Raw genomic sequence first — 26,906 nt, 5'->3', positions numbered from 1 at the left:
TGTCTGCCAGGAGAGATCTGATTGCTCTTTATTAAGTTTCTGAACTATATTACGGTTGTCAGTTTCAATATGAAGATAAGCAATGTTCTTTTTCGTAGACCACTCGAGAGCTTTGATGATAGCCCCACATTCGCATTCTTCTGCATTTTGGCCCCGAATATTGGAAGCCGCTGCCGCTATAAAGTTTGCCTGGTTGTCGTGCATGATACACCCAATACCTGCTAATTCCTACGCTGCTATAAAAGAGGCGTCCACATTAATTTTAACAAAAGGAGGTGTCGGTGGTGACCATAACTTAACATTTTCGTTCTGCTGTGAAGTACGCTGATGGTTAATGAGATTAGTAGCACATTTAATTTTATATATGATCAGCATCGGATTAGTATTATTCGACGAAAAGCATTTATCACATCTGGCTTTCCATATGTGCAAAGAATAGTCGCAAATAGGCTACTTATCTGTTCATTTATATCTTTCCATGAAGTAATCCAGTCAAGCAGATTTAGGATATTAACCGATATAACATTAAAATGTAACCAGATCATGGCCGCCAAGTCACAATGTAAGAGGACATGGATCATTGTTTCCTGTTCCTGACAAAATTCACATGTATAGTTGTTACCAATATACTTACCAATTTTATCTCTTACCGGTAAGCTGTTAGTACAACATTTCCATAGGAATAGTTTGATTTTGGGCATTATTGGCATGTGCCAAATGAAATTCCATTCCTTCGTCTCATAAGGATAGTGCTCAGTTCGCAAATAATAGTACATGGATTTAATAGTGAATTTACCAGATTTGGTTAATGACCATCTAGCTGTGTCGTCCAACTGTCCCTGTAAATTAATACTCAAGATAGTATTGCATATATCACTGTTAAAGCATTGAGTTAAAATATTTGTGTCCCATTTATTATTGCTAATCAGCTGAGCCACCATAGTGAGGTTACTATTATTAGGGTTGCTTAAGGGAGGAGGATGATTAGGTATCCAGTAGTCATGCCAGATATTTATGTTAGTACCTTTATTAATATCCCAAAAAGTAAGTTTGGACACTTTATCAACATGTTTGGATATGGATTTCCAGAGCCAAGAGTGGTGATTTTTCGCCTCTTTAGGTTTATGATCTTTGGTGAAATATTTAGATTTAAGGATAGAAGCCCATGGGGAGCCAGGATCTTTGATGAGCAACCAGACAAGTTTACTCAAAAAAACTTGATTATCCAAAATAGGGTAACGAAATCCAAGCCCGCCTAATTTTTTGGAAGACAGATAGCCGACCAGTTAATGGTATGGATCGAATTGGGTTTTCCCCACCAGAAAGCTCTTTGCAGAGCTTCAATGCGATTGCTTATATCTTTTGGGATGGCAAAGCATTGCATTTGGTATCGGGGCACAGCCGCTGCTATTGTATTAATAACAATACAACGGCCAGCTTGGGAAAGGAGAGAGGTTTGCCATTTGAATAGCTTATTCTGAATTTGAGTAGTGAGAGAAGAAAACACTTTCTGTTTATTGGCTCCTATGAAAAGATGAGTGCCAAGATATTTATCGAGGTTAGAGGATTGGTGAACTTTCAGATTTCGAATAATCATACGTTTGATTTCAGATGAGTGTTTTTCGAAAAGAAAATAGTAGATTTGTCGAAGTTAATCATCTGGCCAGACGCCGAACTGAAAGTATCGAGGATGTGCTGAAGCGAAGAGGTATTGTCCAGGGAATTCTGGCCAAATATGATACAATCATCAGCGAATAGGAGGTGTTTGATATTAATACTGGTTCTGGGGATAGGGAAACCTTTGAAGGGCGTAACCACCCTGTTAGTTTCCAGAAGACGACTGAGGCCTTCCATGGCAAGAGTAAACAAGAAGGGAGAAAGAGGATCACCTTGCCTAATGCCCCTGCTGACATTGAAGGTAGGTCAGGTCTGCCATTAATGAGAACAACCATGGTCGAAGTAGAAATACAAGTGTGAATGAGGTTAATCCAATGAGCCGCAAACCCCATCCGACTCATAATTGCCTCTAAGAAATCTCATTCGATACGATCGAAAGCTTTAGATATATCAAGTTTAAGAGCAAAGAAACTTTTCGATCCTCGAGTGAGCTTAAAAGAGTGCGCCACCTCTTGACTGATAATAATGTTATCAGTAATTTGTCTACCGGGAACATATGCTGCCTGAAAAGGCGATATGATCTCATGGAGAACCGATTTGAGACGATTGGCCAGAATTTTGGTGATGATTTTATAGGTGGTATTCATAAGACTAATGGGTCTATAGTCAGACGTAGTCAGGCAAAACTTGAAGACCAAAACGTAAATTAATATGCTCACCATTTGGTTCTAGGGTTGGGAATATGGCCAGGCAAACCGATCCACCCGCAAGTGACCACGAGCGCCCACTAACCGAGTCGGGCAAGGCACGTCTGACTTATAAGTGTCTAGCGAAAGGTCGCGGACTAGAGAGGCTTCCCGGAGGTCCGCATGTGCCCGTCCACTTCAAGGATTGCTCATCGGTCCGTCCAGATACTCGTCCGTTTACGCGCTCATTGTCCGAAAGAATACCGACCCTTAGATTACCTAGGGTTAAATTACAACTATTAGATTATCAGAAGGCTAAGTATATAACTCATAAATTAACCTAAATCATTTTATTCTTCTCATCTTCTGTTATGATATCCCAAATTCCTAACCCTGGTCGAGCGGTTGAACATTTCAACTTTCAACCCTAATCTTTAGTCTTCAACTGTTTTTCATGACTTCATCCTTCAATTTCAACCTTCTTTAACCTTCAGGTTTCAACCCTCTTCTAACTTCAAGGTTTCAACCGTTCAACCCTGATCTTTATTCATTTCGGTTTTATTTAAGTTATCATCTTCAAGACTTCAACCTTCAACGGAACAAGCCAACGGCTACCTTCAAGGTTCAACTCTCTTCAAACACATCTTGAAATCTACGGACCTGTTTGTTTCAGTTCGAAACCAGATCTTCTCATCTTCGAATTTCCTCATCTTCAAATCATCTTGTTTATGTTCGATTAAGTCGGTAAGATCTTCTCATCTTCTTCTTTTAATAGATGTTAGTTTATTCTTTTGCAAATTTTAAGGCTCGAATTTCTTTTTTTTAGTTAATTATATTCTAATTACGTCATTTGAGTTTCTCACCTAGTGGAACATTCTTAGTTTTTTTTAAAGAAATCGACTACGATCTAAGTTAGTCGTTACAATGCATTGATACATCATCAAGATGTGATAAGCACGATAACCGCTTAAATTAAACCAATAATTAAAGAGGCCTAAAGCTCGACAACAAATAACCTAAAGCCCGACAACATCTACTTTAATTAGTACCTAAATTACATGAGATAAATCTTGGTGATAAACTGATGCAGGCGCATAAACGTGTGGGCCCACGTCCACGTGTGCCCACACCCTATTGGGTCATAATAGTAGTTTATTTAGTAGAGGAGAAGTTACTCTAATTTGATATTTCTTTAATTTTAAGTTTCTATGTTTGAGTAGTTTATTATTTTAGGAATTCTAGTTTGAGTCTATCTAGGAAGGTTTATTATCTTATAAAAGGAGATCTAGTCTATGTTATTATTCACCTTGAAGAGAAAAACCATTGAAGTTATTAAGAATTTAAGTTTATTTTATCGTTTCTTACAGTTTTCTTTAACTATTCATAGTTTATTTTATTGTTCTTTAATTATTCCGCTGCGTCTACATCATAAACCACCGAGAATCAATCCCAAGACTTCATGGACTTAAGAGGGATGTCCTACCACTACACCAAAAGATGGTGGACAACATTCTTAGTTGATAAACAAAGATTTTTATAAGAAATTTTATAGTACTTGTGGACAATATAATTATAAAATGTTTAGATTTTAATATTTCGGTCTCTATCTCTCATGAAATAAGTTCTAATAACAATAATTAGATTCTTTTTTCCATGGTAAAAATGCTTAAGTAACAAGCCTTGAAAGATAACCGAAAGTCCGAAACTATTAGACACTCAATCAATATCGATAGTGAGATACCGACCAGGACCCGACCCATTGACACCCTAGTAAGAAGTTTTCTAGATGTGAATGCTTATTTTGGGGGATGATCAATACTTACCAAAGGTGATGAGTCACAATGTATTAAAAATATTAAAGTCAGTTGAGTAGAAACTATTACGTTTCTCTGCTTCAAAGATAGTGTATAGAAATGATAATTATTATAAAGAAAGAACGATTTGAAATTCTCTTTATGAAGCCTAAGCTAAAAAAAACCAAAAGATTGAAGCCCATCCCCAATCCTAAGATTAATTTGCTCTATATCACAACATTTTATTCCAGGGAAGATGGATAGAGATGAGTACGACCGAAAAATAACATAAGCATTTAAAAGGAAAGGAAAAGAAAGAAACAGGAGCTATAGTAGTAAATATATTAATTATTATACTACAATTTTCGAAGATGTAGTGCAATTCCACTTGAACCATGATAAGGACACAATGAACAGAATGCAGCCATTAGTTACAGAAATACATACTCTACTACTACTACTCTATGGTAGGCCTGTAACAAGTATTCTTGTCAAAAGATACGGACAGACGAAATTGCATTCACTTGTTTGCCAAAATCTTCTCATCTTTACCTCCTTCCCCCACGGCATTTATGTCAATATTTTCAGTACCGATCCTGCAGTAACCAATATTAATTGTCAGACGGTTGGACGAGTAGGTAAGATGTAGACAATGGAAATTTCAACTGCCCGTAACTCCATTAAAACTTAAAACGCAGGGGCAACAATAGAGAAGTAACCAAGATAGTTCCTCTCAGCCTCTTGGAAATGGAAAATAAGATGAAAGATTTCATACTTGTTCATTCCTTGCTTGTCCCATTGGCACATAACCTCCTTGCTCTTCTGGCTTGCCGTCTGACTGCACCTGTTGGAACCTTTGTCCTTCTCCAGGTCCAGGATAACTCTGCCTGAAGCCAGGGCTGATACCTCCTTGCCCATATCCTCCACTTGGTGGGGAGCTGAAATTCCTATTACCCCCACCGAAATCCGTCTGCCCAGCAGGTGCATAGTTCCTTTGATCCCCTTGCATGAAATTTCTCTGTTCTTGAGGAAAATTACCTTGATCACCTCCCCTATAGTTAGATGAAGGCATTGGATCTCTTCTATCCCCTGCATAATTCTCTCCCCCTCCAGGGGTAAAGGCATTGTCCCTACTACCCATTGGCATGGGATCTCTAAGCTGTCCCTGTCCTGGAGACCCATAATTTGGCTGTGGCGAGTAGCTCTGCTGAGCCCCAATGTTCCTCCCATCTCCTTGCGTTGGCGCATGTCTGTCATATGGTTGGTATCTTCCATCTCCTTGCATAGGAGCAGGGCGATCATATGGTTGGTTTCTTCCATCTCCTTGCATAGGGGCCTGGCGGTCATATGGTTGGTTTCTCACATCTCCTTGCATAGGGGTTTGACGATCATATGGTTGGTTTCTCACATCCCCTTGCATAGGAGCTTGACGATTATATGGTTGGTTTCTTCCATCTCCTTGCATGGGGGGCGGGCGATCATATGGTTGACTCCCTTGTTGTGGGGGCATTGTGTTTCTCGGGCCGTCGTACCGTGGCCGATCATAATTTCGATTACGGTCACCATATCTTCCTTGCGACCTCCCGTATTGAACTGGAGGCGGCCTTGGTATGATTGTCCCATTAATATACTTGTCTCCTACAAATATTGTAAATCAAATACATGTGAAAAAAAAATTCATACAACGATATAATGACCCAAGATTGCTGATTTGGCCAATCAGTCTCTGAAAAGGGTAATGCAGGTAGAAAATGTTAGTTTCATCCAAAAGGTGGGGCAGTAGTGAGTTTGTATTTCATTAAAAGAAGGAAATCTAAACTGCTAACTAGATCCAGAAAAACAAAAAATAAACAAGAACCTAAAGTATTAACTTGTAGTTTGTTTATCTAGGTTTGACAAATAACATTAATTCAAAACTGGTTGCTCTATATATGAGTAGAACTAAAAAGGAAGTTAAAGACTATATTCAACCAACTTTAATGATGTCCAGTGCATCAAGGTTGCTAGGGATAAAACAAAGGAGGGAGAGGTTAAATTTTGTGGGATTCAGGCATGGAGAAGCGGGCATGAGGTGCTTAAATTCTATAGATTTATATGGTTATACAATATATATATCATGTTATAAAATATGGTCATTTGATACGTATATATATATATATATAATCAACAAATAAACTACATTTTGGTATATGTGTAACGTATAGTTGTATACTTGAATAAGAAAACACAAAAGCTTATCAGTAACACGCGGAGAGGCGCTAACTTAAAAAGGCGGGGTATCAAAAATTAAGCTCGAAAAATCGGAACCGGGAACTAAGCGGCCAACCGGGGCCTAGCAGCCTAGCTACCAGGCGGGATGTCATCGGGGCCAGTCGAATATCATCGGTAAATATATATATGTATGTATGTATATATTGAGAGAGAGAGAGACTTCCATATACAAAATATAGAGAATGCTTGTTTACCACATATTATCAATTATAAACTCAAACTATCAAAAAAACATGAGTTTTTAAGGCTTTAAGAGCTTTAGTTTCAGAAATTTGAAAATAATAACAAAATGTGATGCAGAAGATGTGAAGAAGAAGAAGAAGATAAATCAAACCACAAGAGTGAGACATAAGAAAAAGCAAGATAGAAACCATTAAGAGTATAGAAAGAGACAGAGTGAGAGAGAGAGAGAGAGAGAGAGAGAGAGAGAGAGGAAACCAAGATAGAAGTTACTACATAGAGAGAGAAAGAGGGAAAAATGAGTTTTAGTGAGAGAAACTTACTAACAATGGAGGTTGATTCCTGAATCCTTGAAGAAAATAAGTGAAGAAGGAGAAGAGGAAGAGAAAAGTTCGGTGGGCAACTTGGAATAGAACAATAACCCTAGATCTAGGTTAAAAACAATTTAAAAAACTGCTCATCTGAGCCGACTAAGTCGGCGACTAGCCGCTTTGGAGCTATGCGGCTCCTACTCGCCGACATAGTCAGCTTCTGAGATCGACTAAGACTCGAAGCCCTAGTCGATCGCCTAAGACTAGAAGGCCTAGTCGATAGCCCTACTGCAGCCTGTGCCTAGACGTTGATTCTATAAGCATAGGTTAAATATAAAATAAAGCCTTTTGGACTGGCGAGATAAAGACACCGGCTATGACAAGACACCATGGTTACGAGAAACCCTTTTGTATAGAAAATGAGGCTAAACCTTAATCACTCTAATCCAATCTTTATAAGAATGCATCAAGAAAGAGAGAATTTGCAGCCATACCTCCATACTCCTTGTTCACTGGATCAATATATGAATCTGGCAAGATAAAAACAACTCCTGGCAGCCCTGGATTGAGCAAAGAAAGAAATGTTACAAGATATGTCACTGTAAATCGGATATCAAGAAAATAACTTGATGATAAGGATTTTTACCTCTGAACTTTTCTGACATTTCCTCTGTCATAACAGCCTGAAACCCATTATATGTTGTTGTGCTACAAGCATACATTCTCTTTTTTGCCTCTTCAACACTGAACTAGTATTTGATACCAGTCAGTTCAAGACTCTTGATATTAAACTAATGTATCAAAAAATTTCTCTAATAGAAATGCAATCCCAGAGTAAAGGAAGAAAATGACCGACCATATGTATTGGTCATTTGAATATTTCTATATGGCATAAGAACAACACACATGACTCCCCTTGTATTTTATTAAAAAATCTGTTTCCGTTTCAATTACATAACAGTAGAAATGTGCTGTGTGCACCACTTGAATGGGGCAAGAGATGAATAGGGTGGGTCAACCATTCAGGACGGAGCATCCCATGTGCTTTCTGCAATACATGAACTAGGGTTTCCACGTACAGCAAAGCCTGCTCCTTAAGAAGCTAACTAGGTAAGGTGGAATCAGTATGTCTGTTAAGAATTCATGGTCTCGAGGTTTAGTCGACGAAGTAGCAGTAGTTGAAGTCAAAGTGGAAAGAGAGCCATAATTGAGTAATAGGCGAAAACTTAGCCATCAGTACAAAATTGAGGAATCTAGAACCAGTGAATCAGTACGACAGTACAAAACCAAAATGAGTGAACTTGCACATATTATTATGATCATAAATGAACTCTTCTAGTTCAGAAAGAAGTGAAGTGACGACGACCCCCATTAAACAATATAAATATATGATTATCCCACTTTCCTACAACGCATGAAAACCCTATCTCACAAGTAATTTGCTAATGAACTAATTCCATGATCATACAAATATACAATTGATAGTGAACTTCTACTTAACTACCCAATTTCCATGAATGAAAATCTACAACAAAAATTTTCACATTGTAAATTCTGTCTATACCAAAGTACCAATCAAAGAACTAAATTTCGAAATATTTTCTGTCGAAATGACTGAAATATTTTCATGCCTATCGAAATTTAACTAAGTTTCTCTTAACAATGCCTTGTGAAGGAAATAAATTTCGAAAAATTTCATTCCAACTGACCCAAATATTTCCATTTCCATGCCTAAAACCAAAATTTCATTCCTTGATACCAATTAGGGCTTTATTAACTCCAATTGGATCCTCGTTTCATTCTTTATTGCTCTCAGTCAAATGTATTTCAACAAACACAATAAACAATAGATAATCAATGGCATAGTTGTTTACCTTCCAACTACTTTAGCTAGGGTTTGCACGTAAGTCTCCACCATCTCTTCAGGAGTAGGTTTAGGATCCTTTGGGAAGTCCATTGTGATAAGCCAATGGTTATAATCGCAACCCTCGAAAAGAATCGTGTCTGGAGATATCTTATCATCGTCATTGTTGTTGTATGACGATCTTGACGAATAAAAAGAAGGTAAAGATGATCGAAATGAGTGAGATTGAATTCTACTATGATTTTTAGGGTTTTGAGAGATAAATACATTGTAGGACAATGGTAGTAAAGGGGAGGATTTGTTGGACAGTGAAATTGATGAACAAGTAGAAGAAGTGATGGAGAAACAACGAGAGTTTCTAATGAGAGAAGATGAGAAAGTTAAAGCTCGACGTAGTCGAATTGAAGCCATGGATTATATTTTTCTTTCTCTTACTGAAAGAGCTTCTTCGCTTTCTTCATTTCTGGGGTTTAGCGGACCTAGGGTTTTAAAGCGACCAAGAGAAAGAGGGAAAGGAAAAGTAGGAAAATCGGGAAACGGACCTGACCCAGGCACTCAGGGCTAGGGGTGGGAATCGGGCGGGTTCGGGTGGGTTCGGGCGGACGATTTTCGGCTTCCGGAGGGAGAGCAAGCCACCCGATCGGGATATCGGACGGGTTTGGGCGGGTAAATATGAGCATGTGGGAGCCCGTGGCCCGTTTATGCCCGTTCGGGCTCGGGCGGGTCGGGTTTCAGGTTCCGTTTATATTAAATTAGACTAAATTAAAAATAACATACATAAAAAAAACATATTAAAAATATAAAAAAACTAAACTAAATTTCATCCATTATATTTATATAATCTCTACACAAAAAGTTACATCAAAAGTCGAGATTTTTTCACAAAAAATTACAGGATTGAACTTAAGTCGATGGTTTGTCGGGAGCCGTTTCTAGAATCCGTCGAAATATGATCAAGTTGGTGTTTCCACCAATCTTTCAAACGAACAAAACCTTATGTATCTGTTTCAGAGATGAATCTACAACTTTCATCATCATCCATTTATACACTATAATACTATATCATCTATCATCTAACGAGTTGCCGATCGGTGAACCAACAAAGAAAAAAGAACATTTTAGTACCACATCATATTAAAAAAAAAAGTTTGAAATTAAATAACATTACATCTCTGTTTCCAGATCATATGTAATTAAAAAAAAAATTGTTTCAGAACATCATAAACATCTCTGATCAATACTTTCTCATATTACAAAAGAAAGTTTTAACTTTTAATAACCTTACATCTCTGTTTACAGATCATATGTAAAACAAAAATATTTGTTTTATAACATCATAAACATCTCTGATCTATACCTTCTCATATTACAAAAAAAAAAATTGAACTTTTAATAACCTTACATCTCTGTCCCTTCACAGATCATATGTAAGAAAAAAAATTTTTGTTTTATAACATCATAAACATCTCTGATCTATAACTTCACATATCAAAAAGAAAGTATTACATCTCTGTTTCCAGATCATATGTAATAAAAGAAAAAATTTAATTTGTTTCATAACATAAACATCTTTGATCTATAACTTCTGATATTAGTCTTTTAGGTTTGAGGGATTTAGGTTAATGTTTGAGGGTGTTTGAGTTTTTAGGGTTGTCGGTGGTGTGGTGTGGTGTGGTGGTGGCGGTCGGCAGTACTATGGTGTGGTCTATCCGTTGTGAATGTGAGTGACTGAGGCAGCTTTAGGGTTTAGGTTAGAGAAACTGGTTTTGAGAGTTATTTATAGGCTAGATATTTTGGATCCAACGGCTATTGATCAGCAGCCGTTGGATCATAAAGTGATTAAAAAGTTAAAGGATGGGTAGCGGGTAGTGGACTGGGTTGCGGGTAACGAGCACCGGGATGGGTCGCGGGTATAGTTCGGGTAGTTCGTTCGGACGGGTATTATTTCGGGCAGGTCTCGGGTATAGTTCGGTCGGGCGGGTCGGGGTCTAATTTCGGGCAGTCTGTTTGGGCCGGTACTCGGGTAAGCCCCCTACCCGAATACCGCCCGAGCCCGCCTGAAAATTCAGGCCGGGTACACCCGTCCCGGATCAATTTTTGTCTCCGGGTAGGCTCGGATCGGGCGGTTAGGGCCGGGTTTCGAATTTCCGGACCGTTTTCTCGGCACTACTCCGGGCAAGTCAATGCCCAGTGAACTGAACGGGTGAAGTCAGCCCGTCAGAAACCAAAATCTCATGCACAAAACCGGTTGTGTGGATTAGTCCGTGACAGGCTTTTCGGGATGGGAAATTTTATGGGCAATGCCCGAATATGTTAAAGGCATGTATATTTTGCATAAAACTTGGTCAAAACAAGTTGACCACTAATAATTAGACGCAATAACCAATTGTATTTTTTCTTTGTTCATCTTCTGCCGGGCAAGAGTCTACTGTCGGCGTACAACTTCTTATTTTCAGGACAGATTAAATGTTAAAGAATTGAATTAACAGTAATTATGAATCTAGGTAAATATTCTGTTGAGAAAAATAACCACTCCAAATAGGTGATCAGTCTATTTAGAGCTTTTCTCTGATGCAGAAAACCAGGATCTTGGATGAAATGGTGAATAAATCGAACATAACCACGAAGCAAATAAAGAATAATGACACACAAGATTTATAGAGGTTCGGAGCAAGTCCTACGTCCTCTGTCAGCGGCACCAAGCAAATCCACTATGAATATGAAGTTACAACTTACCGAGTTACCGTACACAAAGTCTAGTGCATTCTCCGGTTACAAAATCTCACTACAACTCTCACCCTCACACACTTACACAACTCTCCTGATCTCATACTCTTTCTTTCTCACTTAGGTTTACAGAAATTGAAAATGAGATTCTCAAACTTGTGAATGAGCATGGTTATTTATAGCCTTCATTCACTCGTAAGATCAATACAAGCCATTAATGTTTGGCAACAAATTCTTTGCTTACCTTCCTGCATTAAATGCATGGGATACAATTTCCTCCTCAAATCAAGGGAGGAAATCAATTCAAAGACTTTCTTTCTTCCATCACAGATAGAAAAATACACATGTTTTGTGTGAAGCTCAAATCCTAGGCTACATAGCCTTTTTATTTTCACCTTGACCCCACAATATAACAATCTTCCACTTGGGGTTAAGTAAACTTGTGAGTTGGAGTTGTAGAATATTAACCTTAATCTTTTAACCTGGTTTGGTGCTAACACAACCTTCTTGATGCGGCTACCCGTCTCTCTTAGACCGAGAGAGCTACTGAAGCCTTGCAGAGCTTCAGCTTCTCAATTGTGACCCCTTTAGTAAACATGTCTGTTAGATTCTTCGAACCAAGAATTTTTTTCAAGTAGTAGCTCACCATCTTCAAGAAGCGACCGAATGAAATGGTAGCGAATATCTATATGCTTTGTCCTTGCATGATAAGCTGAGTTCTTGGCGAGATGAATAGCACTCTGACTATCATTGTACAAAATATTATTCTTTTTCTCATGCCCCAACTCTACTAATAAACCTTTCAACTATATCATCTCCTTGCTTTCTTCTATCACTGCTACATACTCTGCTTCCGTTGTTGACAATGTCACCAGCTTCTGTAACCGTGAGTTCCAACTCACTGCAGTCGATCCCAAGGTATAAACATACCCTGTCGTACTTCGCCTTTTATCAAGGTCACCTGCCAACTGACCCTTCAAGTTCTTGATTTCCTGTAGAGATGTTCCAGCCACTAACATATCATCAACATATAGTAACAAAATGATGTAACCAGAATCAAACCTTCTGATATAGCAACAATGATCTGCGTTACATCTTGAGTAGTTGTTCCTGAGCATAAAGTTATCGAACTTCTTGTACGATTGCCTTGGGGTCTGTTTTAAACCATACAAGCTCTTTTGAAGCTTGCATACCATTTCCTTCTTTCTCCGATAAACCCACTTGTTCTCCAATGCCTTCTTACCTCTTGGTAATTTTTTCAACAGCCATGTGTCGTTCTGAACAAGAGAGTTCATCTTGTCTTTCATGGAAAGCTCCCACTTGCTTGAGTCCTCATCTTGTAGTGCTTCATCAAAATGTTCTGGCTCACCATCATCTGTCAATAGCAAATGATCCATCACATTAGCATATTTTGGATTCGCCTTTGGCACACGTGATGATCTCCTTTGGGGCGAACACCGTAGATGTCTCGGTCTGAACACCTGACTGGTCTTGTGGAGCTGGCGGAGAAACTCCCACTGCTTGTGGAGTGCCTCCATGCTGCATCCGATATTCCTCTTCACCTGGAGTCTCTGCTTCTTCCACCGCTCTACTTGTCGTCCATGGAGTATCACCCATGTCAACGTATTTTTCTTTGTCGACTTGAGTGATTGATCCTTCACCTATGAGCTGTGTTGCATCCCTGCTTTTATACAATACATATTCATTGAAGGTTACATCCCTACTCCGGATTGCCTTGTGATAGGCCTAAAATAGGTCTATTCCCGCAAGTATACGGGGTCAAGTTATAGTAAGTTAGTAAATTCGTGAATCGTCCCAAGGAATAGGTAGGTAACTTCGGATATTGAATGCGGGTTTAACCCAATAATAGAGATGTCAATAACTACTTAGACTAAAAAACACACGCACCCCACTCATAAATTAGATAATTGATTTGCAAGAAAGAAGAAAATAAATAAAACTAACTAAAACCTATCTAAGAAAGAGGTGAGAAGATATCTAAGGTTATAAAATCCCCGCAATTTTCACTTTATAAAACAAGCACTAATTACTTAAATCTCTTTTGTATTTACTCGGGATCCAATATAATGAACTATTTGGATTCCGGATGATGTTCTAGATAAAACAATTTTATAATTACTAATTCGAATTGTCTTCCTTATAGAGATTCGGATCGCTTAACTATTGTTCATCATCTAAAAAGCATACTCCATCTAACAACTTAACGAAAGTATGAAATATCTAATTATGAGGCATGAGTAATGGAAAGAAAATCCAATCCATATAGATAAACAATCAATAGACATTAAAACACATCAAGGGACTTTAATTAATCAAGAACGCGTGTTACAAAGATCCAAAATGGGTTTCATTCACAACCTTAGATTGCTAAGTTAACTATACATGAAATCTAGAGTAACATTCATTGACATTGTAAAATAAATGAAAATACTAAGAAATTAATGGAAAGAAATCACCAAGAATGTTCAAAATCCATATTCCCATGTATCTCCATTTTATCCAAGATTTGCTCCAATTGTGCTCAAGAATTTTACTCCAAGAAATCCATGTAATAGCTATTTTATTGCCACCCAAATAAGAAAATGAAGGAAAATGAAGAAATTAGATGTAGAAAGAAGAGATGAAGGGGGATAAAAATGATAGAAGAATATGGAAGAAAGAAGGAGATGACTATTAATGGAATAATAGTGGTAGAGAGGAAGTAGTAGTAGTAGTAGTAGAGAAAGATGGAAGAAGAATGGAAAAGATTGATTTAGTAGTAGAGAAGAGAGAAAAAAATAGGTAAGAGGGGATTGAGAGGGTTTTCAAGTCTAGCTTTTAATGGAGGATCAAGAGTTTTTATATAGGGTTAGGGTTTGGTATGGTTAAAATGGTAAAAAAGAAACAAAGAGGGTTACTTTTGGAATTTATGAGGGTTAAATTGCAAAACCCTAAAAATAACCAAATGCATTTGGCGGCTGGGTAGGGTTTGTGGTGTTAGGGTTTTTAATCGGAAGCTATGGTGCTTTGTGTGCAAGATAGCTCGGTGGATCGGTAACAGAAATCGTCGGATTAAAGGAGTACGCGGATCTGGATGGTTTGGGAAGGGGACACGCGTCTGGGACTACCCTAATACGCAGCTTCGGGTAACACGGAAAAGGAATGAAGGAGGTGACGCTCAGCAACCGTCGATCTGGGACACGCGAAAGCCAACGTACCAGATTAAAACATGGGCATAGGACTACGGAAATTGTTGCAACGCGCTACACTGGATCGCGCTCAATGACCCAACTTCGCTGCTCTTCGGGTATACAGAACTTAGATGCACTGGCCTCCAAGATATGCCTCGTGTCTAGAGTAATACCGCAAGCCAGAACCGTGCCCGATAGTGTCCCGAATGCTGACCAAATGTGCACCAAATGTTGACCTGACTTTGACTTTGCATATTTCACTCATCCGGACTCCGAATTGACTTCCGTTTTCTCCTACGAGCTCGTCTCGGACTCTACTTCTCACCCATGCACTGAAATTGGCCAAGTTACCAAAATATCCTCGACTCCAAATGACCAAAATACCCTTCATGCATCTCTTTTCTCATTTTTAACCGTTTTTCACACCTAACTCTGCAAAAAACACCTAATCAAGAAAATCAACCATTTTATTATAATAAAGACCCGAAACGAACTAACTCGACTAAATTAAACGACTTAGATGAGACATTTTTATGACCCATCACCTTGTGAGTTTCATGGTCCCACAATTTATATCCAAATGCATCATCTCCATAACCAATAAAAATGCACTTCTTTGCCTGTGGCCTTATCTTTTTCCTTTCTGTAGGATTAAGATGGAAATAAGCAACACATCCGAAAACTTTCAGATAAGAGAGGTTAACCTTCTTGTCGGTCTAAACCTCTTCTGGAATCCTCAAATCTAATGGAATGTTGGGTGTCTAATTGATTAAGTAGCCGTTTCTAAAGCTTGTGCCCAAAAGGCTTCAAGCAACCCGCATTGCAGTCTCATGCACCTTGCTCGTGAATTTAGCATCCAATTCATACGCTCAGCTACTCCATTCTCCTGTGGTGTCCCTGGGAGCGTCCTCTCCATACGTATCCCATTAGTAGAACAGAGCTGTAAGAATTCCTTCTTGTCATACTCACCACCATTATCTGACCTTATATATTTTGGCTTCAGACCAGTTTCTGTTTCAACCAATGGCTTCCATTTCTGACATACATCAAACACGTCAGATTTATGTTTCAGAAAATAAATCCACACCTTTCTCGAGTGGTGATCGATGAAGGTAACAAAGTATTGAGCACCACCCTGAGAAGGGACATCAGCTGGTCCCCGTACATCTGTATGAACCAGGTCCAACTTTTCTTTTCTCAAGCTTCTGCCACCTCTGTGAAACTCACCCACTTTTGCTTTCCCAGAACACATTCTTCACAAAAACCCATTTCTACGTATTTTACTTCCGGCGAATGACCTGTCGAATGTAGAATCTTCATGTTCTTCTCACTCATATGTCCCAACCTTCTGTGCCATAATCTGACATCTTCAGAACTACTAGCCACTATTAGAGTAGGTCTTTCTAAAGCTTGGTAGAAAGTACTATTTCGAAGTCCTCGAGCTAATACCATAGCTCATTTTGTAACTTTCCAATTTATTTTAGTAAAGTGAACCTCACAGTCGTCGTCACAAACTTGGCCCACAGAAACCAAGTTCCTTGTCAAATTTGGGACATGCTGCACATCCTTCAGCTTCCATGTTGAACCGTTGACTTTTACGTTCACATCACCTGCACCGATGATATCACATGCTTCACCATCACCAAGGAAGACTTGGCCAAAGTTCCCTTCCTTGTAAGAGGTCATGATCCCCTTATTTCCTGTAGCATGGAAAGAAGCTCTTGAGTCTACTATCCAAGACTCATTCATACCGTCCTCGGAGAGTAATAGAAAACTCTCGGTAATCACATTGTTGTCATTAACAATGAAGACTGCATCGTCCTCTGCAGCTGCAACTACATGGACCTCTTGATCACCCATGTTTCCCGTATTGTTAGCACCCTTTCTTTCTTGACAGTCTTTCTTCATGTGCCCTTCTTTATTGCATGTCCAACACACACCTCTAGGCCTAGATCTTGATCTCCCCAAGATTTGCCTCTAAATTTACCTTTAGATTTATCGGAATTCTTATTAAAATTCCTGCCTCTGTCATATTGCATGCTTAAGACGGACCCTGAAGAAGAGCTAGAAGTGGTGTAACCTCGTTCTAGTCTCCTCTCTTCTTCACCAAGTATCATAGCCGTTACATTTTCTAGCATTAATTTCTCACTACCCGCCGAGTTGCTTATAGACGTCACAGTTGTATCCCAACTCGACGGTGATGATGATAACAACCTTAATGCTTTAACCTCATCCGAAAATGTAATGTCAACCTTCGAAAGTTGGGAGGTAATTGATTTAAACTTTCCAAGGTGAGCAGATACTGTCTCGCCTTCATTTATTTTTAAATTAAATAATTGTTCACGCAACATAATTTTACGTAAGGTTGGCGACTTCTGATAGAGTCTATCCAAAGTGTCAATTACGTCATTTGTTGTAGATATTTCTTCGACATTGTTGTAAACTTCCTCCGTAAGACACCTACGGATCACGCCAACACACTTGCGGTCAAGAATAACCTATTCTTCATCATCGAGTTTACCCTTCTTTTCCACTCCATTTAATGGAGCATGAAGATCTCTCTCATATAAATAATCCCCCATCTGTTATTTTCAATATGAGAAATTTTTACCGTTGAAAACCCGAAACCTTGCTACGTTATTTGATTTATCATCCATAACTCCAACACCGATATAAACACTATTCACGCCAAAAAACACCATTTACGATGAAAATACTATTCACGTCGAAAACACTATTCACGTCGAAAACATTATTCACGTCGGAAACACTATTCACGTGAATAGTAACTCCGTCCACCGACAACAGAAAAAATTCAACAACTCCTAACCCGGAAGCTCTGATACCAGTTGTTGAGAAAAATAACCACTCCAAATAGGTGATCAGTCTATTTAGAGTTTTTCTCTAATGCGTAAAACCAGGATCTTTGATGAAATGGTGAATAAATCGGGCATAACCACGAAGCAAATAAAGAATAATGACACCCAAGATTTATAGAGGTTCGGAGTAAGTCCTACGTCCTCTGTCAGCCGCACCAAGCAAATCCACTATGAATATAAAGTTACAACTTACCCGAGTTACCGTACACAAAGTCTAGTGCACTCTCCGGTTACAGAATCTCACTACAACTCTCACCCTCACACACTTACACAACTCTCCTGATCTCATACTCTTTCTTTCTCACTTACGTTTACAGAGAATTGAGAATGAGATTCTCAAACTTGTGAATGAGCATGGCTATTTATGGCCTTCATTCACCCGTAAGATAAATACAAGCCATTAATGTTTGGTAACAAAGTCTTTGCTCACCTTCCTGCATTAAATGCATGGGATACAATTTCCTCCTCAAATCAAGGGAGGAAATCAATTCAAAGACTTTCTTTCTTCCATCATAGATGGGAAAATACATATGTTTTGTGTGAAGCTCAAATCCTAGGCTACATAGCCTTTTTTATTTTCACCTTGACCCCACAATATAACATATTCATCGTCAAGAGTCATCGCGATATGAACAAGAGATGCATTACAAACCTGATTATCTTCCGATTCGTCGTCGATGATGATTTACGATACAAACTTTGATTAATTGAATCGGTTAGTGATGATTTGACTAGGAGAACGACGGAATTTGTTGATGTGATTTAATGGCTTCAACCGGTGGAAACGATTGAAGACAATGACATAAGATGATCATCATTATTGCTGAGAAAAAAACCAAAAAATCTCATAATCCACAACATTTTTAGTTTGAAATCTAGAGAGAGGGTAACTGAGTTCACTCGTTTGAAATCTCATACACTATTGAGAGAGAAAGTTTCATAAACAAAGGAACCTTAGGGTAGATTTCAAACTAAAAATCTCATGAACCAGAAAAAACGAGATTTCAAACCTAGAAAAAGGACCCATTAATTTGTCGACCTTCGTTTATGAAACTTTCCCCCTCTAGAGAATCCATTAACCAAGTTTAGAGAGAGATGAACCGAGTTACTTAATGTCTCTCTCTAGAGAGGGAAGAAGAAGCACGAAAAAAGTTACAGTCGCCGGCCGAATTCCGACCGGCGACTTTAATCGGAGAAGAGAAGAGATTTTTTTTTTATTTATGGCTTTGCCAGCCGGTGATTCTCCGACCTGCGGCGACCTAACGTCGTCAAGTTCCGTTAGGTCAAACATTGATTGAGGTATTGCCTCCTAGTCACACATTACCTTTAACCATTTTAGAGATTGCCTTTAGCAAGCTTGCCTTTAACAACTTTGGACATTGCCTATAAAATCTCCCTTTCGGGATTCTGATCGATCGGGTTACGGGTCCACTCGTAACACACAGTAATATAAAAGGTGGGTGATTTGGGAAACTAAACGGACGAAGTCAGCCACGGCAGAAACCAAAATCTCATGCACAAAACCGGTCGTGTGATTAGCCCATGGCGGATTCGAAATTTCAACGGGTCCGGTTATGGGTCCACTGGCGATCGGAAAATAAAAAATTATCCGGGGTACAAATTTTTTGGTAGAAATAAAAAAAAATTAGAATTCCTCCAAGCACTACAGAGAACTTTATTAGCCCCCCCCCCCCCCCCCCCTTTTTGTTAAAGGGTCTCTCTGTGAAACCATTGACTTAGTCAATTTTAAATGACCATGTTTGATTAAAGGGCCCCTGATGCAATGGGTCATAAAGCCCCACTTTGAGGGTCTATATCGCCCACATAAGTATCCCCCGTCTTAACTCTAAATCCCTCAAAAACTCAAATCTCTCAACAACACTCTTCTTCATTTTTGCAAGCAACCACGGATGAACAAACTTCCAAAAATTTTGGAGAAATAGCAGATAATTCAGAAAAATCAATTTCTAGACAAGATTTATTCTTTAAAGAGGTATATGAACATTCCCTAAGACATTTTTGACATTTTTATGATCTATTTGTTGGTTGTATGAAGATTTTTTTGTGAAAAACGAAGGTCCGTTCAATCTGGTTCCACCGAATGGCGTTTACATATTACGGGCAGACTCGACTGAATGGAACTATTCTAAGAAAAAAGTATATTCGATGAAGTTATACCATAGTTTCTTTCGACCCATCGGGGTTGTCGTGTTCAATACAGTTGCCTAATGCCGAACTCGACTTTATGGTCATGGCTCGAGCACACCGTACTAAAGAAAGTGAGTTTGGTCTGGTGTGACTGAATGCATGCTTGCAAAATAAAAATCCATAAATCTAATGCGATTTAAAACATTAAATCGAAATACTAACATGCACTTCAAATAAGGTTTAACAATCATCTTCCTTGTGTTGCTTCTTCTTCCCTCTTTTTTCTCTCCCACTACCACCATTAACTCCGGTGAGCTCCACCACAAATTCTGGCGTCCTCCACCAAAACTTCCGGCGTCTTCCTCATACTCCAGCGACCTCAACCACCACGTTCGTTCAGAATTTTATAGTTTAGCGTTATTCAATTTTTATGCAAAATTAAGAACTTTTAATTCAAAATCCGACCCAAGACTTTCTAGAGACAAATTTACTCACAAATTCATTGAATTCAAAGTTTTATCTATTGAGGTGGATCTTTGAAATTCTTCCTATGATGGGTGTACATAAAACTATTGGGTTAAAATAACCAACCAAACCCTTTTTTCTCTTCATATAACAGAAAAACTTCCAAACCCTTGTCGTCAAACCGAGTGACCTCATGTCTTCCTTCTCGGTTGTTGTAGGTCTCCTTCTTTACCTCTCTATCCGTTGAGCAAGGTGCAAGGTAATTATTCTTTCAACTTTTCCCAACTACCAATGTATATATGTTTCTCTCACTACCACTTTTTCCCAACTACCAATATATATATTTCTCTCACTACCAGGTGATTGTTATTACTTTTAACTAAGAAAAAGGCGATTGTTATTGATTTCCAAGTAATTATAGGTTTGAAAAGTACTCTTTTGATTTCCAATGTGTATAGGTTAAGCATGAGGTTGGTATGTAGCACTAAATAATTACTATTTTTGATTCCCACATGTCATCTTCCAAACTTAATATATGTTTTGAACGGTTGATTTCATAATTGTATGATAGTAACTAAAATGTAATTCACATGTACAGTTATATTTTTAAGATTAATTTATATGAACTTATTGTTTCATATTTTGTGTGAGATTAATATAATTCTAGATTAATTGTTAAGTAAATTTTGTGTACGTTCAATTTGTTTTTGTTAGATGAGTTCACAGACAGCGAAAAAGTATATGAAATGGACTTTAGATGAAAACGAGGTGTTAATTCAACTTATTGTTGAAGCCATGAACAACGGTAAATACGGTAAAGATGGTGCATTGTCGAAGACTTTCTATGACCATGTTCTAATTCCAGCTCTAAATAAAAAATTTAACGGTAATAAAACATCATATCATGTGAGTAGTAAAATTAAGAAATGGAGAGGTAAGTATAAACAAGTTAGAGATTTAATGAATTCATGCTCTGGGTTTGGTTGGGATGCAAATAACGGTAAGATTACTGTTCCACAAGAAGTTTGGGATGAATACTTTAAGGTAATTAAGCATCAAATTATATCTAACTAATTGTAATAAATTTTTTAATAAAGTATTAATCCACGTAGTTTATTACAGAAACACCCTAACAGTAAAGATTACCGGAATGAAAAATATCCAGAATACGAAGATTGGTGCACGATATTTTCTGGGTCTTCAGTTGTTGGAGGAAATGCTTGTGAAGCATCAGTCGACGGGCTACAGGGGATTAATGTCGACAACTTCGATGTTGATTTGGACCCTTTTCCTAGCGAAAATAACCATGACCAGTCTTATGACCCTCAAACTGAGGACAATACTTGTAGACCGAGTCAATCTAGTAGGAGCAAATTACATGTCCAACGAAAACGAACAAGGACTCAATATGATAAGGTTGGTGAAAGAATGATTCGAGTCTTGAAGAACTTGTTCACACTACAAGGAATCCAAACGATTGGCGTAAAGCACTTTAAGATATTCCTAGTTTGGACTACTCAATGAAAATGAAAGGAGCAAAGCTCTTACAAACACCGGAGCAGAAAATGATGTTTTCCATGATGAATCTAGATGAGCGAAGAGATTGGATATTATCTGAGCTTGATAAATGAGACTTCAGAGCTTAGGGTTTAAGATTTATTTCAGTTTGTTTTGTTTATGCTTCAATTTATACTATGTTTTAATCATATTAGTGCAACGACAATATCGTTTTATTGAGACTATTTACTTTATCTTTTCCATTATGTTATTTATAATGATCTAAATCCTGGAAGTAAGTGTTATGTTATAATTTTTTAACGTATTTAATTTATGTATATCTCTATTTATTAGGATTTTTTCAAATGGATTCTGAAAATGATTTCGAAGGTGAGGAACATGTAGAATAAATTGTTAATAACAATGACATTATTATCCGTGCAATTGCACTCTCTTGCAGTTACTATACACATGTAAGTATGTCAAATGCTCAAAGAAAGTCAATCACTAGTAAAGCGTTTATTTATATGCAACAAAAATTAAGTGATTCCCCTGATTAGTTTCGTGAGATTTATAGAATGTATCCATATACATTTCTCAAGTTGTGTCGAATTTTAAAGGAGAAATTTTTTTTAGTGGATACTTGTTATGTTACTATGGAAGAGATGCTTGGGATGTTTCTTTTAACGGTTTGTCAAAATAATAGTTATTCAGTTACTCGAGAAAGATTTGATAGATCTGAATTTCGTACAAGCATAAATTTTAAGAAAGTGTTGAAGGCGTTGACCTTATTAGCTCCGGAATTAACGGCGAATACTCCAACAACCGCCTCAATGGAGATCTTAACAGATGACCGCTTCAATCGTTACTTTCTAGTAATGAAAAAAGTTATTTTGGTCGAAAGTTAATTTATTTTATATTTTACTCTTAATTCAGTTATATAAATCATGTTATATTTGAAACTTAGGATTGTATGGGAGCTATTGATGGTACATATATTCCAGCTATGGTACCAATAAAAAACTCGATTCCATACCGTAATAGAAAATGAATTATATCACAAAATGTTCTGGCGGCGTGCACATTGCATTTGCAATTTATATATATTCGTAGTGGATGGGAAGGATCAGCAAATGATGCAAGAGTACCAAAAGATGCTTTAGAGGGAAACATTGGATTTAAAGTGTCGCGTGGTAAGATAATTATTATTTTTATCAAAATTCATTTTAATATATTTGGATGATATATGAATATTGTGCATCTAATTATATTTTGTTGTAGGTAAATTTTATTTGTTAAATGCCTGGTATCCTAATCGTCCACAATTTTTGACACCATATCGAGGAGTTCGATACCATTTAAGAAAGTTTGAGAGTACTCGACGTCCAGAAACTAAAGAAGAATTATTTAATCATCGTCATTCTTCTTTAAGAACCGCGATAGAAAGAATATTCAGAATATTTAAAGCAAGATTCGAACTTTTTAAAACTGTTCCCTCATTTCTATATAAATCACAGGCACAATTAGTTTTAGCATGTGCAGGATTACACAACTTTATTCGAAGATAATGTAGTTCAGACGAATTTGCTCCAGATGAAGAGGAAACTAAAGAGTGTACCCAGGATGAAGATTATAATGAAGAAATACAAACTCAAAAACAACAACGATAACAAGCTGGTGATTGGAGAGATAGTTTTGCTAAAAGAATGCGGAATGACAGAGTTATACAGTTATGTCGAACATTTGACTTTTTCTTTTTTCTTTTTTCTTTTTTCTTTTTTCTTTTTTCTTTTTTCTTTTTTCTTTTTTCTTTTTCATCGAAATTTAATAATAATTATGATGTTTTACGTACCCAAAAATTCAGATCATTCGATTTTCACATAAGATGGAGATGTGTGTAGAGAGAGAGAGATAAAGATGGAGGTGTGTATACAGAGAGAGAGAGGGAGAGAGAGAGAGTGGAAGATAAAAATGGAGATGTGTATACAAGGAGAGAGAGAGAGATGATTTTTCTCGTGTTTGAACGACTTAAATATAAAATGGACCCTTCAAAGATCTAACAAGAAAGGTTCAGGCCTTTTAAAAACTTCAAAACTTTTAAAATAATGTCCCAGTACTTAATAGTTTTAGAACATAAAAGTTTTGGTCCCTTCAAAGTTTTAATAAAAAAACCCTGGAACTCTTAAAGAACGTAAAAGGTACAGGACTTTGAAGTTCCAGTAAAAAAAGTCTTAACGAATAACAGGCCCTAAGGGAACTTTAATAGACCCCCCCCCCCCCCCCCCTCTTTTTGTCAAAGGGTCTCCCTGTGAAACCATTGACTTAGTCAATTTTAAATGACCATGTTTGGTTAAAGAGGCCCTTATGCAATGGGTCATAAAATCCCACTTTGATGGTGTATATCGCCCACATAAGTATCCCCGTCTTAACTCTAAATCCCTCAAAAACTCAAACCTCTCAACAACCCTCCTCTTCATTTTTGCAAGTCACCACGGATGAAGAAACTTCCAAAAATTTTGGAGAAACAGCAGACAATTCAGAAAAATCAATTTCTAGACAAGATTTATTCTTTAAAGAAATATATGTGTCACGCCACGTGTCCCAAAATAGACACTACCACGCCCCGGCAATTCACAAACGAGACAAAAATCCGACAGGGTCGCCTCTGTAAATCGAACCGGTCGCACCTGTAAAACCTGTCATGCAAACCATACATTCGCATATACAAGAAATAAACTATCGAGCGGAAGCTAAACAAACTCAACTCAGTTTCGGGTCGAAACCCGAACCACAAAAATACAAAAGCCTCATAAAACGCCGATACAACTTATAAACAACTCTAAGTGCTAAATATATACATATTAGAGTTTGGTTTCTACAATAAATACATAACTTGGAAATAACGAACATCCAATAAACGAAAAACCAACGAAAACGACGCAACACCTGCACAGTGACAATTGTGGAATACATACTTCGCCTCGAGACTACAAGAAACACCTGCACACTGACAACATGTAGGGGTCAGAATACTCACCGACACGAGTTATTCTGGTAAAAGACCAATCCAAAACCCATCACGTTTTTAAAAGTTCATTTCATAAGTTGTAAACATCATGACAACACGATTTATCAAACCAATTACTATATATACTATATATAAAACATTTTCCTGACATCTAGCAATCAATAGCAGTGATTAACTGCCCAACCATGGTGCGCTCCCAATTAAGAGAGAGTTCCTCAGGTGAATCTATAGTGCGTTAGATAGTAGCAGCTCATTTAGGCACTAGCTAATGCATTAACATCTCCTCGAGAAAGAGACTTACCCCTAGCCAGTAAGTCACTCTCCTACCAAGGGACTTCACAATCATTGAAGAGTTTACCTCGTGATACATATATATCTTAAGCACCTACATACGTTTTTTATCACCGAATTCGAATAAGAGAGCCGTCCCACAATACCCATGGAAGGACCTGAACCTCATTTTCTTCGGTACCCTGTCATGCATCTAATGCGATCTCTCAAAATCAGTTACATTCATATATCAAAACTCATATTCTCATTTAATTGATTATCTTATCAAACACGAAAGTGGAACAACCAAGAGTCATATCGCACACAAAGCAGAGGGATTCCCAATCAATGTCACCTCCTAGGCGAGCGGTCAGGGTGTACGACCCTGAGTCTCGAGCTGGACGCATGAGCACCAATGGCCAGCAAGTGAAGCACTCTACTCCCACAGGTCTCATGACTAGTGTCGCACTACCTCACCGGTCTCACACGGGTCATACCCAATGTCCACATGTCATCCTAACCTCAATGGCTACGTGCCCGTAGGATGACATAATCCGTAGTCGGGTACATACAAGAAAACCCAAGTATTTCACAATCATCGTAAAAACAGTTCGAAAGCATTTCTCGTATCACAACAAAACCATTCCAACATATTTCAGTTCATCACCAAAATTGAGTTTCATGCTACCTAAACTCTAGTTATAATGACACATATATAACAATACAAATTAGCACATTTCATTATCTATAAAACCATGCTGGATAAAGGATTCAGAACCCCTACCTAACGGTACGTCTGCTCCGCCGAAATCGTAGCAAAATCGTCTACGATAAGCTCCGGCTCCCCCCTCTACCAAAACCATAAAGAACCGATACAAACATTAGGTTCTAAACGAAGAACCTTTGCACGACAAAAACAATCAATAAAAGAAAACAACGAAAACTTAAAACATAAAAGAAATCCGTAACATTTGGAAGACTTCGAAGATATACTCGAATTCCGATCAATCTCTAACTTTCATAGCCATGTCCAAATAAGATCAATCCTATACCGTTTGAAAGATATTTATATCCTTAATATTTTATTATTGATTGACTTCGCAAAATCAGATTGAATCAGCTTCTAAATTAGCAAAATACCTCAGATGTTTCCTAACAACGTACTGTTCACTATAATTGTCACAATTCTCTCATCGTTGATCCATTTCAACCTATTCTTAAGTAGTTGGAAAGGTTATCTCATTTATAATGTTTTGTTCTCAGGTGGTTTCTCCTAATTTTAATTAGAACATCTCTGAAAACCACAAAATGTACGCAGCAGTGCATTAGTTTCACTGACCGTAAGCTGCGTGTTCGAACACTCATATTTCTCTCGTCCGAACTCCAAATTATTCGTATTATACATTTCTGGAATCGTCACGAGACAAGATACAATATCGCTGAGGACTAAAACAGGTTTTGGAACCACTACAACTAGTTAACATAGTAAAACAGTAAGCAGATTTCATGTTTGCTGAATAGCGCGCTGCTCGATAAAATAATAAAAACTTCCTCGACCGAGATCCAAATAACTTGTGCCATACCTTTTCGGAAAGCTAAACTCCTAAAATACGACTCTCGTATTTCGGGAAAGTCCGTCCGAGAACTCTACAAGGCCCAGATTGTACGACAACAGACTCCACTATGCAGTCCTTCGAAATTGTGGTTCGATCATTAAACTAAGCGATTTAACTTCTCTAACTTGTGCATAAGTTCCAAAATTACATGATTCCAATAGCATAAACCCTAGAGTTACCTGAGCTATAAAAGTCCAGAAATTTTAAGATCGTGAAAACCCAAGAATTCTGAAATAAGTAAATTCTGTCGTCAAGTTAGGGAATTACCTTGATTTCGATGTTTTGCCTTCTCTTTTGATGAAACCCAATCAATTTCTATAAAATTCGAAACCAAATACTCCAACTCAACTACAGAAAATTGGA

The 26,906-nt window shown here is 37.8% G+C and overlaps 1 protein-coding gene across 1 annotated transcript; it reads right to left on the bottom strand.

The window, feature by feature from the left end:
- Positions 1-4,409: 4,409 nt before the first annotated feature.
- LOC147567280 (uncharacterized) lies at positions 4,410-9,260 on the bottom strand. The gene is made up of 5 exons (XM_086653915.1): positions 8,733-9,260; positions 7,505-7,602; positions 7,353-7,418; positions 4,872-5,734; positions 4,410-4,692 (listed from the first exon to the last, which is right to left on the bottom strand). The coding sequence occupies exons 1-5, from the start codon at positions 9,131-9,133 to the stop codon at positions 4,681-4,683; spliced, it is 1,440 nt and encodes a 479-aa protein (XP_086510041.1). The 5' UTR covers positions 9,134-9,260; the 3' UTR covers positions 4,410-4,680.
- Positions 9,261-26,906: the final 17,646 nt, after the last annotated feature.

This window comes from Eschscholzia californica, unplaced genomic scaffold (assembly GCF_041429995.1).
Source record: "Eschscholzia californica isolate CP2 unplaced genomic scaffold, dmEscCali1.0.p SCAF_1, whole genome shotgun sequence".
NCBI classification, from domain to species: Eukaryota; Viridiplantae; Streptophyta; class Magnoliopsida; order Ranunculales; family Papaveraceae; genus Eschscholzia; species Eschscholzia californica.
This window is presented reverse-complemented; position numbering and strand designations above follow the sequence as displayed.

Excerpts from the sequence above, each read along its gene's own strand:
- LOC147567280 (XM_086653915.1), bottom strand. The coding sequence starts at position 9,133 with ATGGCTTCAATTCGACTACGTCGAGCTTTAACTTTCTCATCTTCTCTC. Across the intron at positions 7,419-7,504 it reads AATGTCAGAAAAGTTCAGAG|GGCTGCCAGGAGTTGTTTTT; the intron begins GTAAAAATCCTT and ends TGCTCAATCCAG. Across the intron at positions 5,735-7,352 it reads AGTGAACAAGGAGTATGGAG|GAGACAAGTATATTAATGGG; the intron begins GTATGGCTGCAA and ends CAATATTTGTAG.